General features: G+C 31.5%; 1 protein-coding gene across 1 annotated transcript in view; it reads right to left on the minus strand.

Moving 5' to 3' along the window:
- LOC129801896 (autophagy-related protein 13 homolog) overlaps positions 1–27,012 on the minus strand; it is a 73,454-nt gene that overhangs the window by 34,354 nt on the left and 12,088 nt on the right. Inside the window, exon 2 of the mRNA XM_055847331.1 lies at positions 14,918–15,275. Coding sequence (XP_055703306.1) covers positions 14,918–15,275 — 358 coding nt within the window. The remainder of the gene's footprint in view (positions 1–14,917; positions 15,276–27,012) is intronic.

The following is a 27,012-nucleotide window of genomic DNA, read 5'->3' on the forward strand; positions in this document are numbered from 1 at the left end:
TTTCTTTCAAATTAAATATCGACACACACACAATCACGCATTGGCAAAATAATATGCCCCTCAGACAAATTTAACCACAAAATTCAAAACATTTTACAGATTGTATCTCACGCGAGAATCAACAGACACTGCCGCGAAAATATGACGTCAATGCATTTCATGTGATTCCATCCTTGAGTAATTTTCTATTTGATGTTTTTTGTTTTTCACTCTGGTCAAACAAATTAATTCAGCATCATATATTGATATTCCCTGATTAGAAATTAGTTTTAAACATTGTGCGTTTCTACCCTTCATCGTGACTTTCTAGCCGGATTTTTATCTGTTTATTTCTATTTCTAGTTGTGGAGATGTTAAGAGGTGAAAGAATGATGACTTTGCCATACTTTCCCATAAAATCAGCTAATTTATTTATGCTGCGTTAGAACTGACTATCTCGATCAGTTAATTGACCCTTGTAAACACTACGTTCTACACATTAATGTAATCTGTTTTTCTCAGAAAATTTCTCCAATATTTCTCAATTTAAAATGTCTTTTCAATTCTTACAATGTTTTTATTTATTTTTATTTATGTTTTTACTTGAATTTTACGAGTACATTTTTTTATTTTTATTTTTCTCTAATCGTTTTGTATATAATGCGAGATAAGAGAAATGTTTTTACAGAAAAAAGCCGAAAACCAAATTATTTATGAACTTCCAGATTAATCTCTAACCAAGAAAATTGTAAAAAACTAAAAATTCATGGCAATTTGAGGAACAAAATAAATGGTCGAAATAGCAAGCTGGCCGAAATTTGGTACAATTACCCTAACTGTGTTCCCTTTGCTCTCATTCGTATTTCAAAAAGAACATAAGTTATTTAAGTTGAACTCTATCTTCAATTTACTTCCCTTGGGTACTTCAAACAGAAAATATTTACTTTATTTCTAAGATATTAATAGATTTAAATATTCCAACGCCAAATACATGTCTGAAACATCTCACCGCCGTCAATGAATCGTTTGATGTAAGATTTTTTTTCTTGCGATTATTGACCCCTTAATTCTACAATTTCTGGAAAATTTCTGTAACTCACACTTGTAGTTTTGTTTTCTACAAAAAAAATAGCATCTGCTTTTTTGAAAAAAAAAACATCAGTATAATTATTGTGTTATAGGTTAAGAATTTTAAGTTGCATGTGACCTAATGATTAATTCAAGGAAAATCTTCCAAAATATTCCATTGTAAACATTTTTCACAATATCCCCCCAATGAAAACTGTGACGAATGCAGAGAATAATTTATAATGAATTCATCAATTCTCAGTTTGTAGCATTCTCTTCTTTATTCTATTTTTACCATCATGAGAATCATTACAATTAATCTTAAGCATATTTTTTTATCTCATTCTAACTTCTTTAATTAAATACTTTTGCCTTGACTTGAAAAAGTCCAATATATATAATATTGAATGCATCGAAACAATCTTCGAAATGCCTTCAAATTATGTGAAGAAATCGTGGAATTAAATATATTGCTAATCAATTTAACTTGATGCATCTCTTAAAAGCTCATTGTAAGCAAAATGATGTGATGGAAAATCTTGGAGTTGTTTGTCGCGTTGAGCATGGAGATTAGATTGATTGAGTCACAAGTTCTCTTCTTGGCAAACTTACAACTGGGGAAGGGTTAGGCGGGTATGGTAAAGAAACCATATGAAATAGTAAACAACAGTGAGCTGCAAAATGTTGCACAACAATTACATGATCTCTTTTCACTGTCAACCACACCGCACTTGGATTAAAAACTCTTTTTTCTTCATTTTCTCACTCTAGTGCCTTTTTAATGAAAATTCCAAGGAAATTCATTGGGAATTTCTTTATGACAAAATAATTTACGCGACTTTTATCACGTATTCCGCGAAAAATTGCGTATATCGTGGTCGATTTATTGCATGAGTGAGAGAATAATAAATCACACATGTAGTGAGATGAATTAAGAAATTCTGAATAAGCTGGTGTATGAGCTTATGTCATGACAGATTTTACCTATTTACCTTCTCTTACAAAGTTCTTAATAAAATTAATGTTGTGCAGAATGTTAATAAAAGTTTCATTTTATTGATCGAAAACGAAAGCTGAGCGATTGATATAATTAATCGATTTTGATATATTGTTATTTCGTCTCTTTACGTATCAATATAAATAATGAACTGGCGAAATTTTGAAATTCTGAAATTTTGATTCGTTTCATGGATTTTCCATATTTTATTTTATTTTTTTTTGAACCGCAGCCAAACGGTAAGAGATATTGATATTTGATTTTAGTGACCCCTTGCCTTATAGGGTAAGTGTACCAAATTTCGACCAGCGTGCAATTCCGGCCACCTTTTTTATTCCTTGGATTTCCATAAATTTTTAGTTTTCACATACTCTAAAGATTATACAATGCAAAAAATAACAAAAAATGTAGCTTCGAGATACAAAAAGATGTGAAAAAGATATTGGAAGAATTCCCGAAGGGCAAGAAACTATGAGAATGAAGGTGGCCGAAATAGGGTACTGAAGTTATGTCTACATTTTTATTCATTTTAAAATATATTAAGAATGATTTTAGAGATAATGAAGACGATAAACTGTCTACAAGTTTCAAGTAACACTACTTAAGAAGAAGAAATAAAAAATTTTTCAATTTATATTAAGAATATTACATATCAACTTTGAGACTTTGGCACTTCCATCATGCCGAAATTTGGCACACTTACCCTAAGTCGATATTTATAAAAATATTATTTTTTTTTCTGCACCGCCTTTCATTAAAAAAGATCATTCTTTTTGATTCCGTTTTCAAAACTGATTCAACATTTTTGTTTAAATTTTTGCATATGATTGGAGGTAGTCCAGGGATACTATTCGTTTAAAATACCCATGATCAAAAATTCACCAATTTAAATTGTTCAAGATCAAAGTCAAATGTCTACAAAATGAAATGGAGATGTTTTTCGAATATTCATGTCTTAGAAACTTAGGGGACAAACGGTAAGAGATATCGACTTTGTCTCCCTGGCGATCTTGGTGTAGATGTGCCTCCAATGACTTCTTCACTAAAAAAACCTATAAAGTTAAGCAACTCTATCGTCGAATTGAATTATCTCGAAGGATATCAATGTACTTAGGGTAAGTGTGCCAAATTTCGGCATAGTTGCATGCAAGCGTCAAAGTCTCAAGTTTGAAATGTAATATTTTAAATTCAAATTGATTTTTTTATTCTTTCTTCTGTAAGAGTGTTGCTGGGAACCTTGTAAAGAGTCTACCGTCTTTATTTACTCTAAAATCATTCTTAATATATTTTAAAATGAATAAAAATGTAGACATGGCTTTGGTGCCCTATTTCGGCCACCTTCATTCTCATAGTTTATTGCCCTTCTGGAATTCTTCCAATATCTTTTTCACGTCATCTCGTTTGTCGAAGCTACATTTTTTGTTATTCTTTTGCATTGTATAATCTCTAGAGTACGTAAAATCTAAAAGTTCATAGAAATTCGAGGAACAAAAAAGGTGGCCGAAATTGCTAGCTGGCCGGAATTAGGCACACTTACCCTATAGTACTCTTTTTCGATATAAAATTTCATTTCATCTGAATTATATGCTAAAGTGTTTTCGATTTAAGTATATTTTCAAGATGATTTTCAAATAGGAAAGTTTATATGGAACATAAACTGGCAATATGCGTAACAGTGCGTCACGAAGCCAAGGACCACTAGATCAAGAAAAAATAAATTAAAAAATATAATGAAAAAAAAACAAAGAATAAACATGAAATAGCAAATTCTATCCATTTTGCGATTTGAAATAAAATTATTTAAACCCTTAAAAATAATTATTTTAACTCCTAAAACAAGTTATTTTAACTCTTAGAACGCGTTATCTAAACTAAAACAATTCTAGAAAAAAGAATTATTATAACTCTTTCTTTCATGTAAACTTCAGGACAAAAATGGGTAAGAGTTCCTGTGAAAAAAAGTTGAAACTACTTTTCTGAATATTGCAATACTAAATAGAAGTAAAATAAATTCTAAAATATAGTTAATAGAAAATCATAACAAAATCACAACAAAAAAGAGTTAATTTTACATCAATTCGAGTAGGTTTTATACGTTTTTTTTACTGAGTATTTAATTTTAAAAGCGTTTTGGAGGTAAAACCAGGATAACATCTTGCCCATATAAATACTTATGGCCAGAGAGTTAAAGTTAAACCACTCTAGGAGGGAATAATTCTCTACGATTTCGCTACAATTGAATTTGTTTGAAAGGTTTTGAAACTTATAATCCGACTGCGTGGGTTCCGAATTGTAATAATTCGATAAAATACCGGTAATTCATGTTTCTGGGGCTCATGAGGTGCAATCTGTAAGAGCTTTTGTTTCTTGGACGGAGCGACTTTTAATTTCAACTCGACTGTGGTAGTTCTAAATTCGAGTCCGGTCCAGTACAAAAGATTGAAGCGTTTAAAGTATCATTTTTCACATACTTTATAAAAATTTGTAAACTGAATGACAAAAAGTCCGGAACATCAAAATAAATAAATATTATAAAATTTATATAATATTTTTTGAATTTGTCGTATACATAGAAGACAAACTGTAGGAGATATCCACTTCTGGTTATCGCAGACCCTTCTATATGTTAACAATCATATAGCATTTTTCTTCTTTTCTCTCTTTCTTTTCTCTCCATTTTATTTTTGCTTATGTTCGAAAACGGCTCGAAATGTTTTCGAACCGAATACTTTATCCATAGATGCCAAATTCTTAATGTTAAGAAGTAAAAGAAAATAAAATGTGTCCTTTTTTATATCAGATTTTGGAATTTTAGAAAGGTTAATCTTTAAAACAATTTAAGTCGTTAATAATACCGGTATGCCCCCAAAAAGAATGAAGGCGAAAAATATTTCACGAAGTGTCCTGTTGAATGAATTCCAGCATTTTGCAAAGGTCGAACGCTTTGCCACAATTTTACCCAGAAATCTGAAAATAAAACTATTTCGCAGAAAATCTACGTGATTTTTATCACGTTTTTTCTCTTCTTGAACACAAAAAAAATTATGATCGATTTATTGCTTAGAAACACGTTTAAAATTCTTCTTCAAAGTTGTTTACATTTTTTTGCCAAATGACTTTCCATTAAGTTGAGATAATAGTCATGTGACTTAGAAACTATACAGCAAAAATTGTACAAAAAAAATCATGTTTACCAAGTCATTCTTGTACTTTCCTCAAAGTCAATTGATTCCAGTTTGAAGCAGTTTGCAAGAATGATAAATTATCTAACTTATTTAAAGATCACTCGTCTCTTTTTTGTTGTTGATTTACTCGAAGAATATTATACACTGCAAAGTGTAAAGTGTCTTATAAATCACAATAACAGGAATTTTCCTAATGAATATTGAATGGGAACTCTTGAGAGGTGCTAAATGAACAAATATATTGGCACGTGGAAATAAAATATCGTCGATAAACAATATGATATGAGACAAATTAAGTAAATTCCATTTAATCCACGTGAAAATTGGATTAGCAAACAAAAACTGTATTTATAAGTTTATATTTAGATATGGAAGAAGGAAGTTGAAACTTTATTATTTCCTTATAAGCCATATACAGAAGCTAAATATATTGAGAGGAAAAAAAAGTCGTGTTTTCTTTTTTTTTCTCTTATTTTTCACCTCCAAGTCACTGACATTTAGACAAATTCTCATTGAAAAGTCAACTTGGAGTCCTTGAGGAAAGTTTTGTGACTTTTTCGAGATAATGGAAAAAAAATGCTTCTCTACAAATGACTTGGCAAATGAGATTCCCTAAAATTTTACATCTCAGTGAATTTTTTTTTAGCGAAAAAAATATCTCACTGATAACTTTAATTAATCATCCCTGACAATAGGAAAGAAATAAAGAGATTATGAGCATTTTTTTCTGCTCTCATCTCCACCACGCGACCCCGAAAAGACAAAAATCTTCGTCTAAACATCATTTAATTCTTTCTCTTTGACTTTCTGGTTCATCTCTAATAATCTTTTAAATTTGTTCAAGCAAAATAATTATCTGCAATTTTTTTTTGTCATAATTTTCTGGCACAACACTCTCATTAATGTGGAACAGCATAATATACAATAAAAATCATATCTTTGTGCGATTAAAATAAAAGAGAGAAAAATTATAAATTTGCGGAGAAAGAGATACAGATGAGAAAAAAATGTTGATTTTTTGTTCACTGAGAAATTTAATGATTTACGCTGAATTTATTTTTCTCCCTTGAGTAATCATTCATTAAATTTGGATTAATACAACAAAAAAATACCAATCTGTTAAATGGAACAATGAACAAGATGAGGAAATATTAAGTAATAATCCAAAAGATAAATTCATCTTAGGGATTAAAGGCATTTTCCTGGAGTCAATGCGTCCGATAAAATATGCTATAGTCTACAAGTGAGTGATACATTGAGGGATAGACAAGATGTTAATTACTCAAAATATTCCTTAAAGTCTTTAAAGTACTTCAATACACTAGATCCCGGCATTATGCACATTTTCGGGACCGAAAAAAACGCGCGAAATGGCATTATGCATCGAGAAAATTTGCATACCTACAGGGGCTTTCTTTTGAATAAATTGACCGTTGAACGAATTTCGCGCAGAGTAAAAGTCGATAAAAGTAGTTCAAACAAAAAGATTCAAATGTTTCAACTAATTCAACAATATAAATGCAATAACAAACAGTACATGGCCAGAGTTCTTCAATAAATGGTTAGAATAATAAAAAAATACCTTAAAAAAAAGAAATTAAAATTTTGTTCTGAAAAAGTAGCAAAATGTTTTCAAATTTCCCGCGTCGCACCATAGTATGCATTCAGGCGTATTTCAAAAATGATTTCATAAATTGACTCCCGATGGTAGGCAAATTTGCATAATTGTGTGTGCATAATTCCGTCAGGTGCATAATCCCGAAGGACTTAATGCCGGGACTGAGTGTACTACCTAAGGAGAAATTCCAAAATGTCGCCAGAAGAACAGGGTCAAAGTTAACAATGTGAATTGATGGAATAAAACTTTTAAAAAATGTTTTTGAAATAATATCTTCTCATTTTTATGCATTAAACTTTTCCTTAAAATGAGCATCCGAGTTTGATCGAATTCAATGGAGTTAGAAAAAAGCATCGCAGTAAGGTTCTTGCGCATATATTATCGTAATTTTATTAATTTTCTTCAATATTATTGCTAAAATTCTTTTTCTATCATGATTCTAAATGAAACAAAGAATAATTCTATTGATTTGGAATGGGAAAAAATATTTCATCAGTCCGAAAACAAGCGTTAAAGTCGCACTCTATGAAAAGCATCTAAATTACCTCTCTTTACTATATAATTTATTATACAGTCTGTTAAATAATAGTGTGACCGGCATAAACAGCAGTTGACTTCAAATATCATACTATTTTTTCTTTTTGTAAACCAATAGATGGTATATCGTGGACATTTTGTTGTAAAATATTAAAAGTTGACGTTAAATTTGAACCTCAAAAATACGTTATCCGCCATGAGTGCATGAAACGTGTCGCACAAAACGATTCGGTTTTTTCTATTTCCCCAAAATTGTTTGTCTTTAAGTGAATTAAGTAATTTAAAGAGATGAAAGACGTTGATTACTTGTCAGAATGTGGCATAACACGCACAGTGACGCGGGACATAAACAAATAGTTAATTTCTTTAAACGAAAGTCAACCTTAAAATTGCCACACGAAATGGTCAAATTAATTCAGAAAGGTATAAAAAATCAAATTTAATTCGTGAAAACCATCGTAAAATAAAAAAAAATGAACTAAAAGACATTTGCAAAAAACGCATAGTTACTCTTAAAGCTAAATGGTCACCAGATGCAAATTCTATTGAAAATGTGAGTATATATAATATTAAGCACATGGTGCAAAGAAATACAGTGTACATTTTCAAGGATCTGACAAGACGGATTCATCTCATTTCAACGTCCTTACTGAAAAATGTTGAAAATTTACTGAAAAATATGCTTCAAAAAGGTCAAGCCATTATCAAAGACAGTGGTGAATGGACTGTGGTAAAACGTTTTGAATCTCAATCATTTCGTTCAGTAGGGGAAGTACTCCCCCTTCGAGCGTTCATGTCTTCGAATAATATGAATTTCTTTTACTTTTCCTAAGGGATTTCCACATGATTGTCACATAATTATCAATAATTGATAATAACCTAACTAATATTTAATAGAAATGTTTAAGTCTCTTAGGAAAACTTAAAGAAAATTCACATTATTCGAAGACATGAACGTTCGAAAGGACAGTACTTTCCCCTAATAACCTTCTGTACCGATGTTTTTTTTCTGTACCGATTGCAAGGTATATCAGAGAGGTCTTACCTAAAAATCCCTTGGAAGTTCCAACTTTTAAATCGACGAGTTATACAAAACTGAGCAAGTTCATTAAAAGGATATTTTTTTTTAATTTTATTTTATTTTAATATTTAATGAATACCGAAATTCGAAATGGCGGACAATCAGCGATAGAGCGACGAGTACGTGAACTAGCATTTTAGTCTTCCGATAGATATTCTATAATAGGTTTAATTGGCATTGGAGTGTCTTTGTCTGTTCGAAAGGTTATTACTGAAAGGAGCCAATGAGTACGACAGATTCTTATATAACTTTTTTTTTTTTGTTCTATTCTATACATTAAGCCGGTCACACTCTTACTTAACAGATTGTACTCATTGTAATAATTAATAAAAGTCAAATGAATAAAGGAAGGTATAATATTTGTAAATTTGTAAGAATTTTGAAACTCAATTTAATAGATTGACAATTTGAAAGGGAGCTAATTTTTTTTTACTTCCATAAGCCTTAGAATCAAAATGAAAAATAGGCCACGCCCTCATTCTTCGTCATGCGTTAAAATAACTTTGTGGGTGTGATCTGGCTACACCCACAAATTTTATTATCAGGAAAACGCCTCTTATTAAGATAAACTTTACTATATTAGAAAAAGTTTTGCTTTAGAAATTCCGCTCTGTTTCCAGAGAGGCATTAATCTCCTTCACATGACTAGAAACTACTGAGGGTTTATAACTGATCCGGGTGAGGTTGTGCAGTTTCGTATGGAAAATTATTTGAATATTCTTTTAAAATATCATAAAAATTAATGAAAAAAACACTAATTGATTACAGGTGGTATTAAATAAAATTCAAAACGCCATTGATGGCGCCAAGTAAAAGAAATACCAAGTTTATTGAAATGAGGACAAGAAAAAATGGGAAGCCATTTCCCGTCAAGTGCACTAAACCCAGCATAAGCTTCGATTTTTATCCGCTGTGCCGTAGAGGGGTTGGAAAGAGATTGTAAAGAATCTCAGCTAAAAGAAGAGTTAAAATGGAATAATTTGCAATCATTTCTAATTGGGACTTTTGAATTTCCTAATAAGTTTCAGATGAGCAATTATAAAAAGAAAACACAAAGAAGTGTTGTTCTTTTTCTTTTTGCTCCTCTTTTTCTTCTATTTCATGGTCTCATTTTTATATATTTACTGCACACCTAAGGCAGTAATCTCTAAATTTCAAATTGCAAATGTATCTAAATTATCCTATTTTACACGGTTTGAAAATATTCAAGATTGCAAATTATTTTTTCTGATTAAGCTCCAAAACGAGAGCAGTAGGGTAAGTGTTCCAAATTTCGGCATAGTTGCACGCAAGCGCCAATGTATCAAGTTTGTTATGTATTATTTTTAATACAAGTTGATTTTTTTTTATTAATTCTTCTTATAAGGAGTGTTGCTTTGAATCTTGTAGACAGTTTATCGTCTTTATTTTGTCTAAAATCATTCTTAAGACATTTTAAAACGAATGAAAATATGGACATAGCATTGGTGGCCTATTCCGGCCACCTTCATTCTCATAGTTCCTTGTCCTTCCGGAATTCTGCCAATGCGTTTTTCAGATCGTCTTGCTCGTTGAAGCGATATTTTTTTTGTTATTTTTTGCATTGTATAATCTCTAGAGTAATGCAAAAACTAAAAATTCTTGGAAATTTGAGAAGAAAGTGGCCGGAATTGCAAGCTGGTCGAAATTTGGTACATTTACCCTATATAATCGTACGATTTTTGACTCCTCAAAATTTCCACTTCCTGCTATACGAAGATACCGTTGAATCATTCCTAATCACGATTTTTCAAGGTTAAAGGGTCAAAAGGCTCTAGAGAGTGTATTTCTCAACCGAAATGCATTATGTTTGGGCTCGTTGGAAAGGTCTTGGAATTCCTGACAAGCCTAAACCGATTCCAATCGGTTAAGAACCGGTTATAAACAGCTAAAAGCTAAGTCACGAGTTCGAGTTCGAGCAAAGTTCGTAAATGATGACACTCTTTGCTATTCTTTTTTTTTTTTAAACTTTCCACATTTTCATAATCATTGCAAAGCTAATTTGGGGCGTGATAGATTTTGTAGTAGGAGGAGCATTCCAAATCCTTTCCATGATTGAATTTCTCATGATATGGTTTATTTGCTCGACAATAATGGTACAATCAATTTATAATATTTCAGGGTGGAGTTTACTTTGCAAATATACTCTTGTACCTTCTTGCAAAAATATTACTAAATATTCTAATAAATGTTTTTTTTTATTGCAACACCTTGTACAACTCATTTTATGTTATTTCACACCTGAGTATTTGTGTGAGATTAAAGAATAAGAACAGATTCAGATGGAGAAATATGAGATAAATTGCAAAATGTCAGGTGTTATAGCTCTTTATAAAAACACTAACCACCATTATTCTCTTCATTTTTTTTCCATCAAACACTTTATCCAAACATTAATTAAACATTTACTCGGTAGATTTGCATAATCAACAATTTGTACCTTTTACTGCTGAATGTTTGTGACGAAGCACATTAAAAAAAAACACCACTGTAATTTAATATTTTCTATCCCCGAGGAAAAAAAAAACTGAAGGAAAACAAACAGAACGGAAAAAATGCTATCTTTCCAAATATTGTTTCCAAATTCATTTAAAACAATTGCAGAAAAAACAGAACAGAGAGGTACACAAATATATATTTTTGTGAATAAAAATTCTGCATTTTATCCAATTGCATATGTTCACGTTCTTTCTGTATGACAAGTGGCTCAAAGTGATTGAGCATAATGCAAATGTTCTTTTTTTTGTGCACCACAACAGAGAGCCATTTGATTACCATCGAAAAGGGCAATCATCTTTTATTCAAAGCAACACAAAACACACAGACAAATTAAAAAAAAAAACAGCGAAATAGTGGCCAAGTTAATTTACTACAATTACCCCATCGTTCATTGAACTTTTTTAATGTAAACACAACATTTTAACTAAAAAAAAAGATGATGCCTTACAAATATTTAACCACTCATCCTGATACCAATTATTCCATTGCACTTCATGCCAATACAAAAATCATACGCTTGAAATGAAATGTAACATCTCTTGAAATTTTCCAGCAGAAGAGTAAATTCATAGTATGAAATGTGGATTTTGTCGAAACAATTCATCCAGAATAGAATACATTCAATTTAATTTTATGCATTCCCCAGAATTGCTTAGCAATTTAAATGGCAAAAGAGCAAACAAACAAATGAACTTCACAAAAAGAAAGAAATACACATTTTATGAGAACTATATAACCATGATAAATCATTTTGAAAAACCGGCTATTCAATCCGGAATAAACCCACTCTCAAGTAATTTAATTGAGTAAGAACAAGTGCAATGATTTACTTTTAAAATTCTAGTAGATTTTTTTGTTTTTGAAAAACATTATTATTGAACAAACATAGTAATAGGTTGTGCAACTGCATAAACAAGAACTAGTACTGATCTTGACAAAGATAAGTAATTTGCGTCATTGCAACAGAAATTGAATTCTAATTAAAGATTTTTATTTTGTGAGAAGATTATTGGGAATTTACTACGATTTTTTTTTAAATCCTTTTTTGCGAGAAAAAGATTTTTAAGAAATGAAACAAGAAATATGGAAAATAGAAAAGGGGTATTAAATCTCCCTTTCAGTTTTATAGGAAATTCCAAGACCTTTCCAACGAGCCCATACATAGGTCCATTCCGTTCAGAAATGCCCTCTCTAGAATCTTTTTAACCTTTGACCTTGAAAAACCAGGATCCATCGAAGTTAGGAAAGGCAGTCCAAAATTGACAAAAATCGTTTTCGGAAAAAAGTGTAGGTACATAGGATAAAGTAGTAAAAAATCTTCCCAAAGAGATATTTAATCGCTCCTTTTCTCCAGTTCGCCTTTTATGCAAAAGGGGTAACTTATATTGAGAAACCCTCGTCAATTGTCCGAGAAACGCTTCGCGAAACCCGAGAAACCCACTTTTTGCATCGCGAAACCCGAGAAACCCAAAAATTGCATCGTGAAACCCGAGAAACTCAAGAATTGCATCGCGAAACCTGAGAAACCCAAAAATTGCATCGCGAAACCCGAGAAATCCATTCTTTGCATCGCGAAACCCGAGAAACCCAAGAATTGCATCGCGAAACCCGAGAAACCCATTCTTTGCATCGCGAAGCCCGAAAAACCGAATGTCTGCATCGCGAAACCCGAGAAACCCAATGTCTGCATCGCGAAACCCGAGAAACCCAAGAATTGCATCGCGAAACCCGAGAAAAAGAATTGCATGGCGAAACCCGAGAAACCCAAAAATTGCATCGCGAAACCCGAGAAACCCAAAAAATGCATCGCGAAACCCGAGAAACCCAAGAATTGCATCGCGAAACCCGAGAAACCCAATGTCTGCATCGCGAAACCCGAGAAACCCAAGAATTGCATCGCGAAACCCGAGAAACCCAAGAATTGCATCGCGAAACCCGAGAAACCCATTCTTTGCATCGCGAAACCCGAAAAACCGAATGTTTGCATCGCGAAACCCGAGAAACCCAATGTCTGCATCGCCGAGAAACCCGAAACCCTTGTCAGAAAAAACGGGAATGAGTTACCCCTTGCCTTTTATGCCTTTTCTAACAGACTTTTCATGTCAAAAACAGCTTTTCGAAAATGACCTTGAAAAGGATATTAAGACAAAAAAATTGTTTTTAGCAAAGTTGTAGACGAATATTTTTTTTTAAATAAAGAATATCGATACTTGCTCAGTAATTGTTGTAACTTACCCATCCTGTAAATTAGCAGTTTTTTTTTGCATTGTATAATCTCTAAAAATTCGTGGAAATTTAAGGAACAAAAAAGTGGTCGAAATTGCAAGCTGGCCGATATTTTGTACACTTACCCTAAATATTTAAAATTTCCATCAAAAGATAAATCAATATTTTGTGATTTTGGGAAGTTTAAAGAGCTAAAAAAATGACTTGTAATAAGGAAAAGAATTTTATAATTAAAGAATGACTGGTAAGAAGCGTTTGAAAAATAAATACATTAAATTCATGAGGTTCGTAACGTTAACACGGGAGTTGTTACATTCTCTGTTTCTTCTGGAATTTAGAGAAAAATGTCCTTAATTCTTTCGTCTCCTTTGGGACTTTGTGTACCCATTTGGACTATTTAGAATCGATAAAAATTCGATTCTTGTGAATGATTACAAATATTATAAGAATGTTCAAATCTGGGATATGTTTTTGCAGGACCCCAATTAACTCCTGAGCTAAGATATTTTTTGGTTAAAAATCGTGAATTTTCGAATTTCTGCTTCCTTGCAGATATTGTGACTTTTTTCGTATTTCTAGACCAGAATAAGAAAAAACCTCTCGTGGCCAATAAGTATGATAACTAACAATTACAAATTGCAAAGTTTTTAAAAATAAATCTTTCTTAAATTTTCAAAAAAAAACTTGTTCAAACTTTTTAAGTACGCTCCTCCTCAAAAATTTATACGTCAAATATAACGGTTCCCACCAATTCCCGCCATTTTCTTTTTGAGACCAACCTTGTAACAAAATTCCAAGCGGGAGCGACATTTTTGACAATATGGCCGACGATTATGACACTTGACAAAGTGGGAGATCGTTTTCGGGGAACTTTGTCCTGTTTTTCCTTATTATGGTGAATTCTAATTGCCCTGCATATCCCAGAAGATACCAGTCAATAATTCTTCTTGTTTTAAGGTCTCTACACATTGGGAGCAATTTTCGTCAAAAATTGCTTTTTTGAAGGAAATTGCCTGCAGTATTGTGGATGGAAACGTCAAAATTCTGTCAAAAATGCATTTTTTTATGAATATTGTTCGCAATGTGTAGAGGATTTTAGTGATCAACATCGTAAAGGAGTCCTTTGGCACGCAAAAAAAATTCACAAAATCGATAATATCGACTTTTGGAAAATTGAAGTTTGTCTCCTTTTCGTTCTTTTGGGGACGAAAGTACCCATGAGTTTTCCAATTTCCCAAAGGAGGAAAATTTTTTTCTGTGTAAAAATATCACATTTGACCACTAAGAGTTACAATAAAGTGAGTTTTACTGAAATTCATTCGCTGGATATTTTGCGGTCCAAAAAAAAATTAATTACCCGTAGGAACCGTCCTATGTCCGACATAAGTCCGGACATAAATCCAACAACTGATTAAGTCCAATTTCGCCGACTTTTGAGATATGATATTCTTTTTTTTTATTTCCATCAGTTTCTATTATTCGATTGAATTTTTAAACAAAAATTCTTAAGAAACTTCTAAAATATTTCCTAAAGTCTTGAAGTCAAACTCTTTCTCTTAAGTGTCCGACTTTCCAAAATGTACCTTATTAAATAATATCTTAGTAAAATTTAATAAAACAAAATATTAACTATTTCGATACGATTGCAAAACGATTTCTGAAATTTTAATTAAAATATACAAATGAAAAATTGCAAAAAAAAAACTTACCTAGGGAATTGGTATCCGGATCTCCAACATAAACTCTGTAGAGTATTTGATAGGAGTCAGTACTCTGTCTCCTTGACAGTTTGTAAGCTGGCGTTGAGCGTGTGATTGAAATTAGTGACTTTAGGAGGATGGCCATACGATTGTAAACTGTATACGATGCTCTCTGAGTTGGATCACATCGATCTTGTGCCAGTCCCAAGTACCACACCTCAAGAACCATTGAGTCCCCCTCAATTGTCTTCAGAGAAATCTCCACGCATAGCGGCAAGCGACTAAGAATGGATTCTCCGGAGACTAAATTCAAGGCTCTCTTTGTCTCTTCTGCCACATCCTGATAGTCCTCAATGGATATGTTAAACTGTGGAAAATAAGGGATAAAATACTTTTAGAGCACGGAGAAAACTTTTCCAGTACTCTTCGTATTTGTTTTCTGTTGTTACTGTTCTCCGTTTTTCGAGAGACCTACTTTGATTTCTCCCTTAATATTAATAAAATTTTAGAATTCTAAAATTTTGAGAGGAAAAAACGTTATACTGTTATACGTTACTGTTATACGGTATACTTATCCTTATCCATTCCGCTACTATGAGAAACAGCAGTCAAACGATTTGTTATAACGACTAGAGGTCTTCAAAGGGATTTCAATCATAACTCGACTTTGGGATAATTATTAAAATGTCTTTTAATTTTTTTTCCACACTTCCCCTTTTAATCCAAAAACATGATCCCTCGACCTTGAATCTTCCCTTATAACAGTTTTTCAAGGACAACGGTTTAATAGCTCCATGGAACGTAACTCTCAACTAATTTTAGCAAAGTATAAATTCATTTGAAAGATCTTGGAATCCCGGACAAATATAAACCACTTTCAACCGGTTTATTACCGGATAAGTTATTTTTATCTAAAATTTGTCTTATTCTTTGCAAATTTTAGACAAATGCTAAAATGATCTATGAAAGGGTTTAATTACGATTGTGACGATTGTGAATAGGGGAACAAAAATATATTGAAATCCAAATGGGAAAGCGCCTCAGATTTGCGGAATGCTCGATCTTGTAAGTTTAACGCTGTATGATCTTTAAATTTAATGGAGACTATTCGTGAAGAATCATACTCACAAATTTACGGCGTTATCACACTTGCACATTAAAATTTTAATATGATTCACATTAATTGTCGCTGATGAGAGTCCATATGTGTAATTTGTGTGTTTGAATCATTTTATATTCAAAATTTGATCTATTTGTTGATAAAAAGGTAGACTTGGCCCGCAAAATTTGATATAAATTGATTTATAGCATTAATGCGAAAAATTAATGCGATTTTCTCTTTAATTTTCTAATGTGAAAAATATTTATGCTTTAGGTAAATTTAAACATATTTTTGCAGGCTAAGTCCACTTCTTTATCAATAAATAGAAAAACCCCAAATATTAAGTGACTCAAAGACTCAAATAACATATTTGGACGCTTACAAGCGACAATTAATGTGAATCATATTAAAATTTTAATGTGCAAGTGTGATAACGCCGTAAATTTGTGAGTATGATTCTTCACGAATAGTCTCCATTAAATTTAAAGCGTTAAACTTACAAGATCGAGCATTCCGCAAATCTGAGGCGCTTTCCCATCACTTTTTCCGCCGTAAACTGATGGGTGCTTAAGAAAAACCACTTTTAACTAGTTTTCTTCAATATTGACTTGTTTATTTGCACTTTGCCAGTAAAAAACCCTCACAATCTCAAACATTGTATGCAATTCTCTTCTACTTTTCAAGTAGATGATTTTCAACTTGTTTCTCGCATACCAACATCTTCACATCGTATTTGGAGGACAAATGCACAATAAACAGGCTCTATATAGATATGTCTCTATAGTTTTTCCAAAGAAACCCCCACACCATAAATGACATTTAAACAATAACATCGTTTTTCTTATCACACTTTTTCATCTCATATGCTTTTCCTTCCTGATCACCGGCGACAAATATCATCTCATACTCTGTCTACCTCAATTAACTTTTGCAAACGCCGCCGAACTATTTTTAAACCATTTAAACGCACTCGGTTAGAAGAGATTGTAAATTGAGGATATTTTTAGTGATGAAAGTAAGAAAACAATCTCTTACCTCCACCTAGATTTCTCTTGAGTATATAATACTTCTCTCGAGAGTGACATTATTTATTTTGGTTCTGAGAGTGACTATTTTACTTGTACATTCAACATTATTTTCACAAAATTGAGCAAAAGTAGCAGTGGAATTAAATAAACACTCCCGCAAATGGAATTGTTTCCTTTATAATACAACTAACAAAAATGAATGCAAGTTTTGTGACTCACTCATTTGCAAATTGTATAAAATACGATTAGATTTTAATATCTCGAGAAAAAGACATAATAATACCAGAAAATATTTTTAAAAAAAAAATCATTCGGAACTGTTTCCATGGTTTCTATAATTAAAAGGGTGAAAGAATTGAGACTACAGTAGAACCCCGCTATAGGCCATCGCTATCGTTCTATAGTCCACAATTTATCGACCGTTGATTTCAAAACACTGATTTTAAGTTAGGTTATGTTTTTTAGTACGCGACATCCAATGTTATCATAATTATTTTAACATTTTTAGCGAGGCCCTACTGTATACACAATTTTAAAACATACAAGAAAAAAGAATTATGATTATGAGTTCCAGTTTTATAGAAAAAGAGCTTTGTGTAAGTGCAGAGGGGTGACATTATCTCTGAAAAATGCGACCAGTTTTAGTGTAAAGTTTTTCCTGTTTTCGTACACATCTCACGAGATATCTTCAAAACTATGTAGGTTGCCAATTTGGGGTTTTCGGTTGCCTCTTCGTTATTAAATTGGCTTTTATGTTGTATTAGTATTTTTTGTTAATTCATTCTACAATTACAGAAAACAGCTAATAAACTCAAAAGTTGTTTCGGCGCGCTAGAAACGTTTGGGAAACATATAGGAAATGTCATGCCCCTGTTCATATAAAAAAGTCCTTAATAAGTACCTACTAAGCCCTTACTTAAGACATTTTTTGTCCCATAACCTTATGGAGTCTACATGTTACAAAATTTTCAGTATTATTATTTTTTAATTGATCCTCCTATCGATTTTTCATTGAAATACTTCATCTAATGGATTTGAGGGCAGCAATAGTTCAATCCCCTTCAAATCATTGCTCTACCTGCCGATTTTACTCGGAGGTTTTTTGAATTGTAACGGTATATTCTAGTACATTTAGAGAAATTCTGTAGATTTTCGGCAGACATTCTTCCGAAAATCTGCAGATTCTCGGCAGAATTTCTGCATAGGAAATCTGCATTATCTCCATTGTCTCAACAAAAATATTGTTGATTTATCAAGAAACTGTAGAAGTTACAAAGGAAATGGTATGCTCTGATTAACAAGCATTACCGATTAAACATTTTAGATGAGTAAAAAGATTCAAGACAAAAATACTAATTTCTTCAAAATCGCCCATGAAATGATACAGAAACACGAAATTTAGGTCGACACTCAGTTTAAAGTTTTCACTTCACTATTCTCTACTTAGAACACGGCGTCGCAGAATTCTTCATTTTATATAAACACTGTGATATCACTAAGAATCACTCTATTGAATTTTGCAAAGTTCAGTGAAAAATATTCCATATTTTCAGACACAGCTGTCTGAAAAGTCTGGAATGTAGATAAAAATCTACAGAAAATCGACAAAATATTTACAGAAATTCGTCAGAGTATGCACCAGGATTCGACAGAAAATCTGCAAAAATTTCTGACGAATTTTGTCCCAAGCCCAAATAAAATTCGTAGGAATATCTACAGATTTTTTGGCAGATTTTCAGCAGAAGTGTTGAAATTTTCTGCAGAAATCTTAAAGATATCTCACGAAATTATTTGACGGGTCTGGCAACAGCTGAAGTTTGCAAAAAAGCTCGTGCTCGAACAACCAGGTAAGTGCCCAAGTGCCCATGCTTCATACTAAATTTTATTCTATGTTTTTCAATAAATGTGACTCACCGCACCTATATTTCAAGAACTAGAGGAAGGTGCATGGTCCTTTTCCCTAGTTGAAAGTATTATTTTTTAGTAGTTTTCCAGAAATAAAAAAACAATGAGGAATTAAAAAAATATTTTAGAAACATAAAGTTAACTACTTAGTGCAAATATTTTTCATGTCCTTAATATAAAGTACATAATTAAGGGCTTTTACAAAGACCTTAATTAAGTACTTAGTGTAAAGGCTGAGTCGTGTCATGGTAATTTTGCTATTCGCCACAAAGCGTTGGCGGTTGTATCACTTTCATATATTTTTTTAAGTAGTTGAATGAGTTGAATGTTCTAAACTTCCTTAAAATTAAGTTGTTGTGTTAAGAACTAATTAAGATCTAAATAAGTTACTTAAAGTGTTAGTCAAGTAAAGATAAAAATAAACAAAATTATTGTGATGAATGATAATGAAATTAAACCGGAATCGAATGAATAATTAATATCGGTACATCAGCTTTGTGATTCAAGCGCCTCCTATCGTTCTTATGATGAATTTGATATGTTGTAGAAAGTTGTAGCCTTTTACTAAATCCTTAAATTTGGCTTGATTTAATCAAAAATCGATCAAATGAAACCGACATTTTTAGTTTTTGAATTCTGACTTATCCAATCTCCGTATTTTCCAAACGTACTTTCTGTTTTCTAATTCTTAAATAATAATATAATATTTCAGTTCAATTGAAGTCGTCAAGAGCCACTACTAAATGAGTTTAACTTGACAAAAAAAATGCATTTTCAGCTGAAGACCACCGATTAATCCATTGTACAAAGAAATGCAAAAAAAAACTTTTACTTTTCCCATAAATCCCACTTTAAAAGTTTTTTTTTCGTGGAATACATATCAAACCAGAGAGGAGTTTGAAGTATCATTGAAAATGTGTAAGTGGTAAAAAGTAGATTTTTTTAGTTGAAGAAATTTTACGTTGAAATAACTCGGTAAGAGGTGCAAATGAACTTTTATGCATGAAATTCTGGAAAATATTCATGATTTAGTAAAGTTGTTCTTTGTATAGAGAGTAGTCCGCATTTTTCGTCAAATTAACATTGCAATTCGTATTTTTTTTTGCAGAAATTATGGCTTATAAAGTTTTACTAGTTCATTTTATTTAATCGACTTTTCTATTACAGGAAGTATAAATTATTTAAAAAAAAGAAGCATTCCGACATGACAAAGAAATTGAACAAAGTGAGAATGACATTGAATATGAGAAATTTTTGATCTGACTCATAATTGAGACTTTTCTAGCAGTATATTAAATTTGCATAAATTATATGCTGAGAAGAGAGAGGGAGAGAAAAGTCATCAATTGATTGGAATCAAAGTCTGATGTCTTTTGATAATTGTGGCTTTTCTTTTCTCTTCAAATGTTTGAAGACATAAAATAAAATTGAATGTTATGTGAAAATTGATAGAAAATTAATTTGAGTAACATTGAGTCAAGATTGTGGTCCAAAGAGTTCACTAACACATTTCACGGAAAAAGTTACTGACACTAAATTCAATTGTCTTTACAGAGATTGTATCATACTCTTAGTCCAATTCATTTTGTGCAACTTTCGCCTTCGAAGCACAAAACAACAAAAAAAAGCACCCGAGAAAACATCATGTGGGTGAAAAATCGATAAATATACCCTTACACAGGCAAGAAAATACTTAGAAACAGTACCCCTCCGCAGAATCCGCCATCCTTACTTTCTTATTGAATTATTGGCAATTTTTATGGTGCTTGGGAGTGATCTTGGAGATTTTCATTGTAAGGGAGAAATGGAGAGATTTTGCATGTTGAAAAATGTTGAAGACTTAGGAGTAAATACGGAATGTACTCTATATAATGTGACACGATACATACACTCTATGACAGTCCATTACAGCCACACGGTATTTTTACCACATCATGTAGGCTTCTGAAGTGACATAAGGAGGTGTTTATTGGATTGTAAACCAATTCAAGTCCCAATTTGCTCTCGTTTCTTTTTAATAGCTTAAAATAACATATTTTGCCACTGTTTTATACCAATTTAAAGTACATTTATTGTTTTCCTCTCTAAATAAATAAACTAGGTATTTTTGGACCCTTTAGGGGAACTGTACCAAATTTCGGGAAGCTCGCAATTTTGGCCACGTTTTTTTTTCCTTTAAATTTCCATGAATTTTTAGTTTTTCATATATTCTAGAGATCATACAATGCAAAAAATTACAAAATTGTCGCTTCGCGTGAAAAGGATTTTGGGAGAATTTTGGAAGGGCAAGGAACCATCAGAATCAAGAGGTCCGAAATATTACCAAAAGCAATGTCTATATTTCTAATCATTATTGAATGTATTAAAAATAATTTCAAAAAAAGCAAAGACGATAACCTATGTGCAAGGTTCTGAGCATCACTCATTAATCCATTCCTTACCATAGTATTATACATCATACGCAAATTGAGTGATTTTAGATGATTTATTCAAGGGCAATTGATATTCGAATTTCTGACGGGAATGGATTTTTAGTTACTTTTAGTCCTTCAATTACTTGGAAAAATACCCCGACAAAGCTTTTAAATACATTTTGTTATTCTTTTGATGCTTTGCGTGAAGTCATGCAAAAATTTTGCTCAAAATGGCGGACGGAAAATTCGACATCCCGTCGAATTTGTTAAAATTGACCTTCACCCTCCTTCCTGATTTGAATTCGGGTTGCCAATGTGTTTTCTTGGATAATTAGGGTAAATGTCCTAATTCAAGACCATTTCCAGACGCTTTAACTTTGACAGAAGATTCAACACATTAAGTTCATATATTTCTGAAGAGAATTACATAAATTTGCTCCTTGACTCTTCTAAAATGTTACTGTTTAGTGAAAATTCTTTAGATATAATTTGAAAACTTCTTAAATACAAGAAAAATACGCGAGTGTAAAATGCTTCTATTGGAAAAATATTAATCCAAATGGAGACAAGGATAAGTTCCTAATTGGAGACAAACAGTGTAAATGAAAAGTGGAAGTGAGAGTTGCTCCTGAGTGTCCTTATTCCTGGTCCTTTCTCCTTTCCCATATAAAACAATAAGAAAATCTCTCTAAAGAAAATCTCTCTAAAGAAAATCATATTTCCGGAGTTTCCTATTGAAGCATTTGCAGACACTTCAGAAAAACCCTTTTTCTTCACGAAATAGGTAATTATTTCATTTGAAAACTTCACGTACCGTTAACAATAAAAGTTAGCACTTAATTTAACTAAAATTAGCCAGAAATATGACATAAATGTTAAACTAAATGAATAAACAACAGTCACCTCATTGTGTTTTTCATTGGAAAACATGGTCGATCGATGAAAAATTCGATGGTGAAAAGGTACACTTTTAATTTTTCTGAGAAATTAACAAATTAAAATTTGTGAATATGAATGGATTTTTGCTTTATTTGGAGCAAAATTAACTAAATAATGAAACTGTGGTATAATAATATAAATATAAATTTAGTAATGTATTTATCATGAAAACAGTGACGTTTCCATTTGGAGTAGCTAAAAATTTCCATTTGAAGCAGGTTTTGAATTAGCTTAATTTACCCTACTCTATCTAAATCAATAGTGTTTGTAATGAATTAATGTACAGAATTTAAATTCAGTGATCGTTAAGACGCGTGTTTGAGGGCGACTCCCCGCGTCCTCATAATGGATAAATAAATTTTCTTTTCAAAAAATTCATCTATTAATCTGTACGAAACTAATCCCAAAATATGAACATTCTATCTCAAGTATTTCTAGTACATTGACTGAATAGGTTAAAAATAAGTAGCAAGAAATTCAATTTTTAACATTTTCACTATGATATAACGTAATAAAAATGCACCGCCTACACACTGCGAGGAAGGCGTTCCTGGGCGATCGATTTTTAAAATAGAACTGTTACCGTTGCTTTCCCGATCCATCACCGATTGTGACCGATGCAGTCGGGTTCAGAATTTCAAGATCTTTCAAAAAAAAAAAAAAAAAAAAAATTCAAGATGGCGAATTTTTCGGTAATAGGTGTCAAAGGACGAAATGTTCAGCTGGACTACCTCCAAAACATTTCCAAAAATGAACGAAATCGCCAGGGCCAATTTTTTGCAAAGTTAAAAAACATGATGTTGGAGAGGGTAGAAGGGGTATGGGAAAATTTGGGTAAGTTAGATAGATAGAGAATGTGGAGGGTCACTGAAGATCGAAAGTCATTATCTGTTACCGTTTAGCAGCCAGGATGGAGAGAAATTGAAAAAAAAGTCGATTGTGAAAACTGCCCTCTCTTGGAGTTCGAACAGTTAAAAACCAGTTGACACTCCGGCGATTGACACAACTGAAGTTGCGCTGTATCATCTAAATTTTACTTGTCAAGACTTCGAGCAATTAGGAATGACTTAGAACAAAAAAAAGAAACAATTTCCCATAATTTCACTGAAACGACCACAATTCTACGGACTGTAAGAAAATGTCTCTCTATCCTCCTGGAAAAAGAAGCTAAACCAAATAATACAATAAAAAATGGAAGAAGGTGAGAGTGAAAAAGTGTTGAATGTTGTTCGGCATTTCTTGTTTGGAAATTGAGAGCAAGAAAAAAAATTGAGAATCACATACAATATATTTGTGATTTCAAGAAATAGAAAGAGAAAGTCGCGGAGGTGTATTGACAGTGAAAATATGCATATATATAGAAAAAATACTAAGTGTGAATGATAAATTTTATCTTATCAGATATTTTCAACCCTACACAATTCCCCATGGAGACATTTTCGCTGACAGAGTTATATCCTCTAAACTTTTATTCTTTGAGAGACGAACAAAACGAATCTCGAGGGTGAAATTGACCCATTAGAGAGTCAATTTCATGTTCTTCTATTTTCAGACTCAATTGTTGGGAAAAAGTATAGTGTGGGCGTTTTAATTCAATGAAATAACTTACTGAAGTGAGGGTGAAATTTTGTAGATGAGATAAGAGTGATAATGAATGTATTTGAAGATAAATTCAAGGAGGTGTGTCCACGGGAAAAACACTTTCAATGTCAGATAACATTGCTAAATACATATTTATCTTATTAAACTGCATTTTTGACCTGGAGCTTTAATTTGCAATATGAATACACTCTAATAAGAAAAATCAACAATCTGCAGTTTAACATTTGTCGCCTAATTAAAAATAAATGGAATATACGTTTATAAGTAAAGTTAGCATCCATTTCATAATATATCCAGAAATAACTGGCTTTTAGTCGTTTTTTGAAAAACAAAGCTTAATTTGTTTAAAAGCTTTTTGTTTATAATTTGACGGAAAATCGATAACAAAATTCATTTAAATTAGAAGCATAGTCGTGGATAAAGTTGCTATAATTCTAAGTTTATTCAATATAGCATTTTTTAATGTAGGGGAAACTGGGGTAGTAATGAATATGGGGTATTTCTGGACATTGTATTTTTTTATTAGATATTAGACTTCAGATGACGAGATCTATATGACTTTATACACTGAGAAAAAAAAAGAGGGTGCGATTAACTTTTTTTCCTCATAACTTTAACACTTTTTGGGTGTAAAAATATACCAACATTTTTTAATGTTAATTTTACACCTTTTCAGGGTAAAATCAACATGAAAAAAGGGTAACTTTAACCCATAATACACCTACAAAGGGTAATATTTACACCGATATCGGATCAATACTGCAGGGTAAAATTAACATTTCCGGAATGTTATTTTAACTTTTTCGGATTTCTCTCATTCAGTGTAGTATCTACACCAAAATCTGTGTAAGATCCAAAATCTGTGTAAATATTACCCTTTTTAGGTGTATTTGGGGTTAAACTTACCTTTTTTCATGTTAATTTTACTCAAAAAAAGGTGTAAAATTAGCATTAAAAAATGTTGATATATTTTTACACTTAAAAAGTGTTAAAGTTATGAGGAAAAAATGTTAATCGCACCCTCTTTTTTTCTCAGTGTATATGGATCCTTGTAGTCAACATATAAGTTACAGTAGACAGAAAAATCAGTGTTTATAACTATCCCATGTTTACTGCTACCCAAGTTTTTCTCATACGTAAATAGTATCACCACTTTATCGCCACCTTTGTGACAACTATCCGCCACTACTAAAAACCTTTTGAAAAATCATTATAATCGAAAAATTCATTATAAAAAAAAACATAAATGTAATTTAAGGAAAAAGTACTTAAAAGATTTTATTTTTTTTTAATCTTTTCTAAACCATTAAGTTTTTAATAGAGAAACGACCATAAAGTACCGTTTAGTATCTTGTTTTTTTGCGTGAGAAAATTCATAGACAACATTACAATGATCTACTAAATTAGATATATTTTAACTAATCATTGCAACTATTGCTATTGCAATAACCAATCCCAGTTATTGTACTGAATTTAGTTCTATATTAAAAATAAATTTTGTTAAAAAAATTGTGACTGAGTCAGATGGCGCTAAAATTGTGCATCAGTGCCATCTGCAGCCACTTTAAAATATCTCTCTCAACTTTCTTTGGCAAAATAAACGACACATAAGAAAATAAAGTGAACAAATAAACTCTAATAGTGCGAATTTCCTCTCCAGAGAAAACTTTCTTGGGGGAGAATCACAACTGTGGAAAAATTTGTAGCAATTTGTAGTGCAACACAAGTTAACAAGACAGAGCGAAAAAGAACTAATTAAAAATGAGATAATTTTTTCCCATTGACTCTTTTTCTCTTCTTTATAATTTTCAAATAATTACACGCCATATTGCAAAACTAATTAGTTCAATGTCTTTTGAAGCTTCTTGTTGCTTAGTAAAATTTTCACTATTTACTTGAAACTTCCTGTCGTCAATTTTTTTGCACATTTGTTGTTGAAAAAGGGTTTCTTAATTAACTAATTTTTCTACAGTTGGACTTGTCTTTTTTTATTATTTTCTTGATTTTCTTCTCCTTCATCTGTAAATATAGATCTTGTTATAATATTTCTGAATGTTCGAGTCCTTTTTTTAACTTATTGATACAAATAACCGCCCACATTAACAACAATCACCTATAATATATAAAAAGCTTGAAAAAGGAAATAATATTTCATTGAATAGCTTACACATTATTTCTCAGAGAGAAATTAATCAAGAATAATAATAATTTCAAATCGTTTTCTAGTATTTTCTCATGTCTTAACTGCAAGAACCATATTTCCAATTTACTCCTTATGAAACGTTCTTAAATTCAAATTAGATAGAGGAAAAATGTAAAGCAAAATAGCTAAGTAATTGAATAAAGAAAAATCAGAAAGAGATTTATTTTTCTCATTATTTTGCTTTTTCACTCAAAAAGTACACTTTCAGAGTATAAGGAGACTCTGTGAGTGAAGAATAATAAAAGTTTCTAAAACACAATATTTCTTTCCATAAAACTTTTACAGAATCTTGTTTTTTTTGCCATTCCTTTCCACTTCCTCAACATTTTATTGCATTTGTCTTTAATATCATATAATTTTCCATCATCATAAATTTCAATATATCCTTGTTATTAAAAACACAAGAAACTTTTAGATCTCAAATGGAAAACTTTGATTGAAACAATTTTTTTTTTGAGATATAACAACAATTCTCTTTGAATAAGTTGTTTTGGTATTCTAGATGATTTAACAAACTTTGTTCTTGCTTCTTATAGCAATGCATTATTGCGAGAGATAATTATGATAAATAGAAAATTTGAATTTATAAAATAATAATAATAATATAATAATGCTTCCACAATATTCCATGAAGGAACAAGGCCTTCCCGCAAGGGGATTTCTACACTGAGAAAAAAAGAGGCTACGATTAACTTTTTTTCGTCATATAACTTTAACACTTTTCGGGTGTAAAAATATATCAACATTTTTTAATGTTAATTTTTACACATTTTCAGGGTAAAATTAACATGAAAAAAAGGTAACTTTAACCCATGATACACCTAAAAAGGGTAATATTTACACCGATTTCGGATCGATACTGCAGGGTAAAATTAACATTTCCGGAATGTTATTTTGACTTTTTCGGATTT

The sequence above is a fragment of the Phlebotomus papatasi genome, chromosome 2 (genome assembly GCF_024763615.1).
Source record: "Phlebotomus papatasi isolate M1 chromosome 2, Ppap_2.1, whole genome shotgun sequence".
In the NCBI taxonomy this organism is placed as follows: domain Eukaryota; kingdom Metazoa; phylum Arthropoda; class Insecta; order Diptera; family Psychodidae; genus Phlebotomus; species Phlebotomus papatasi.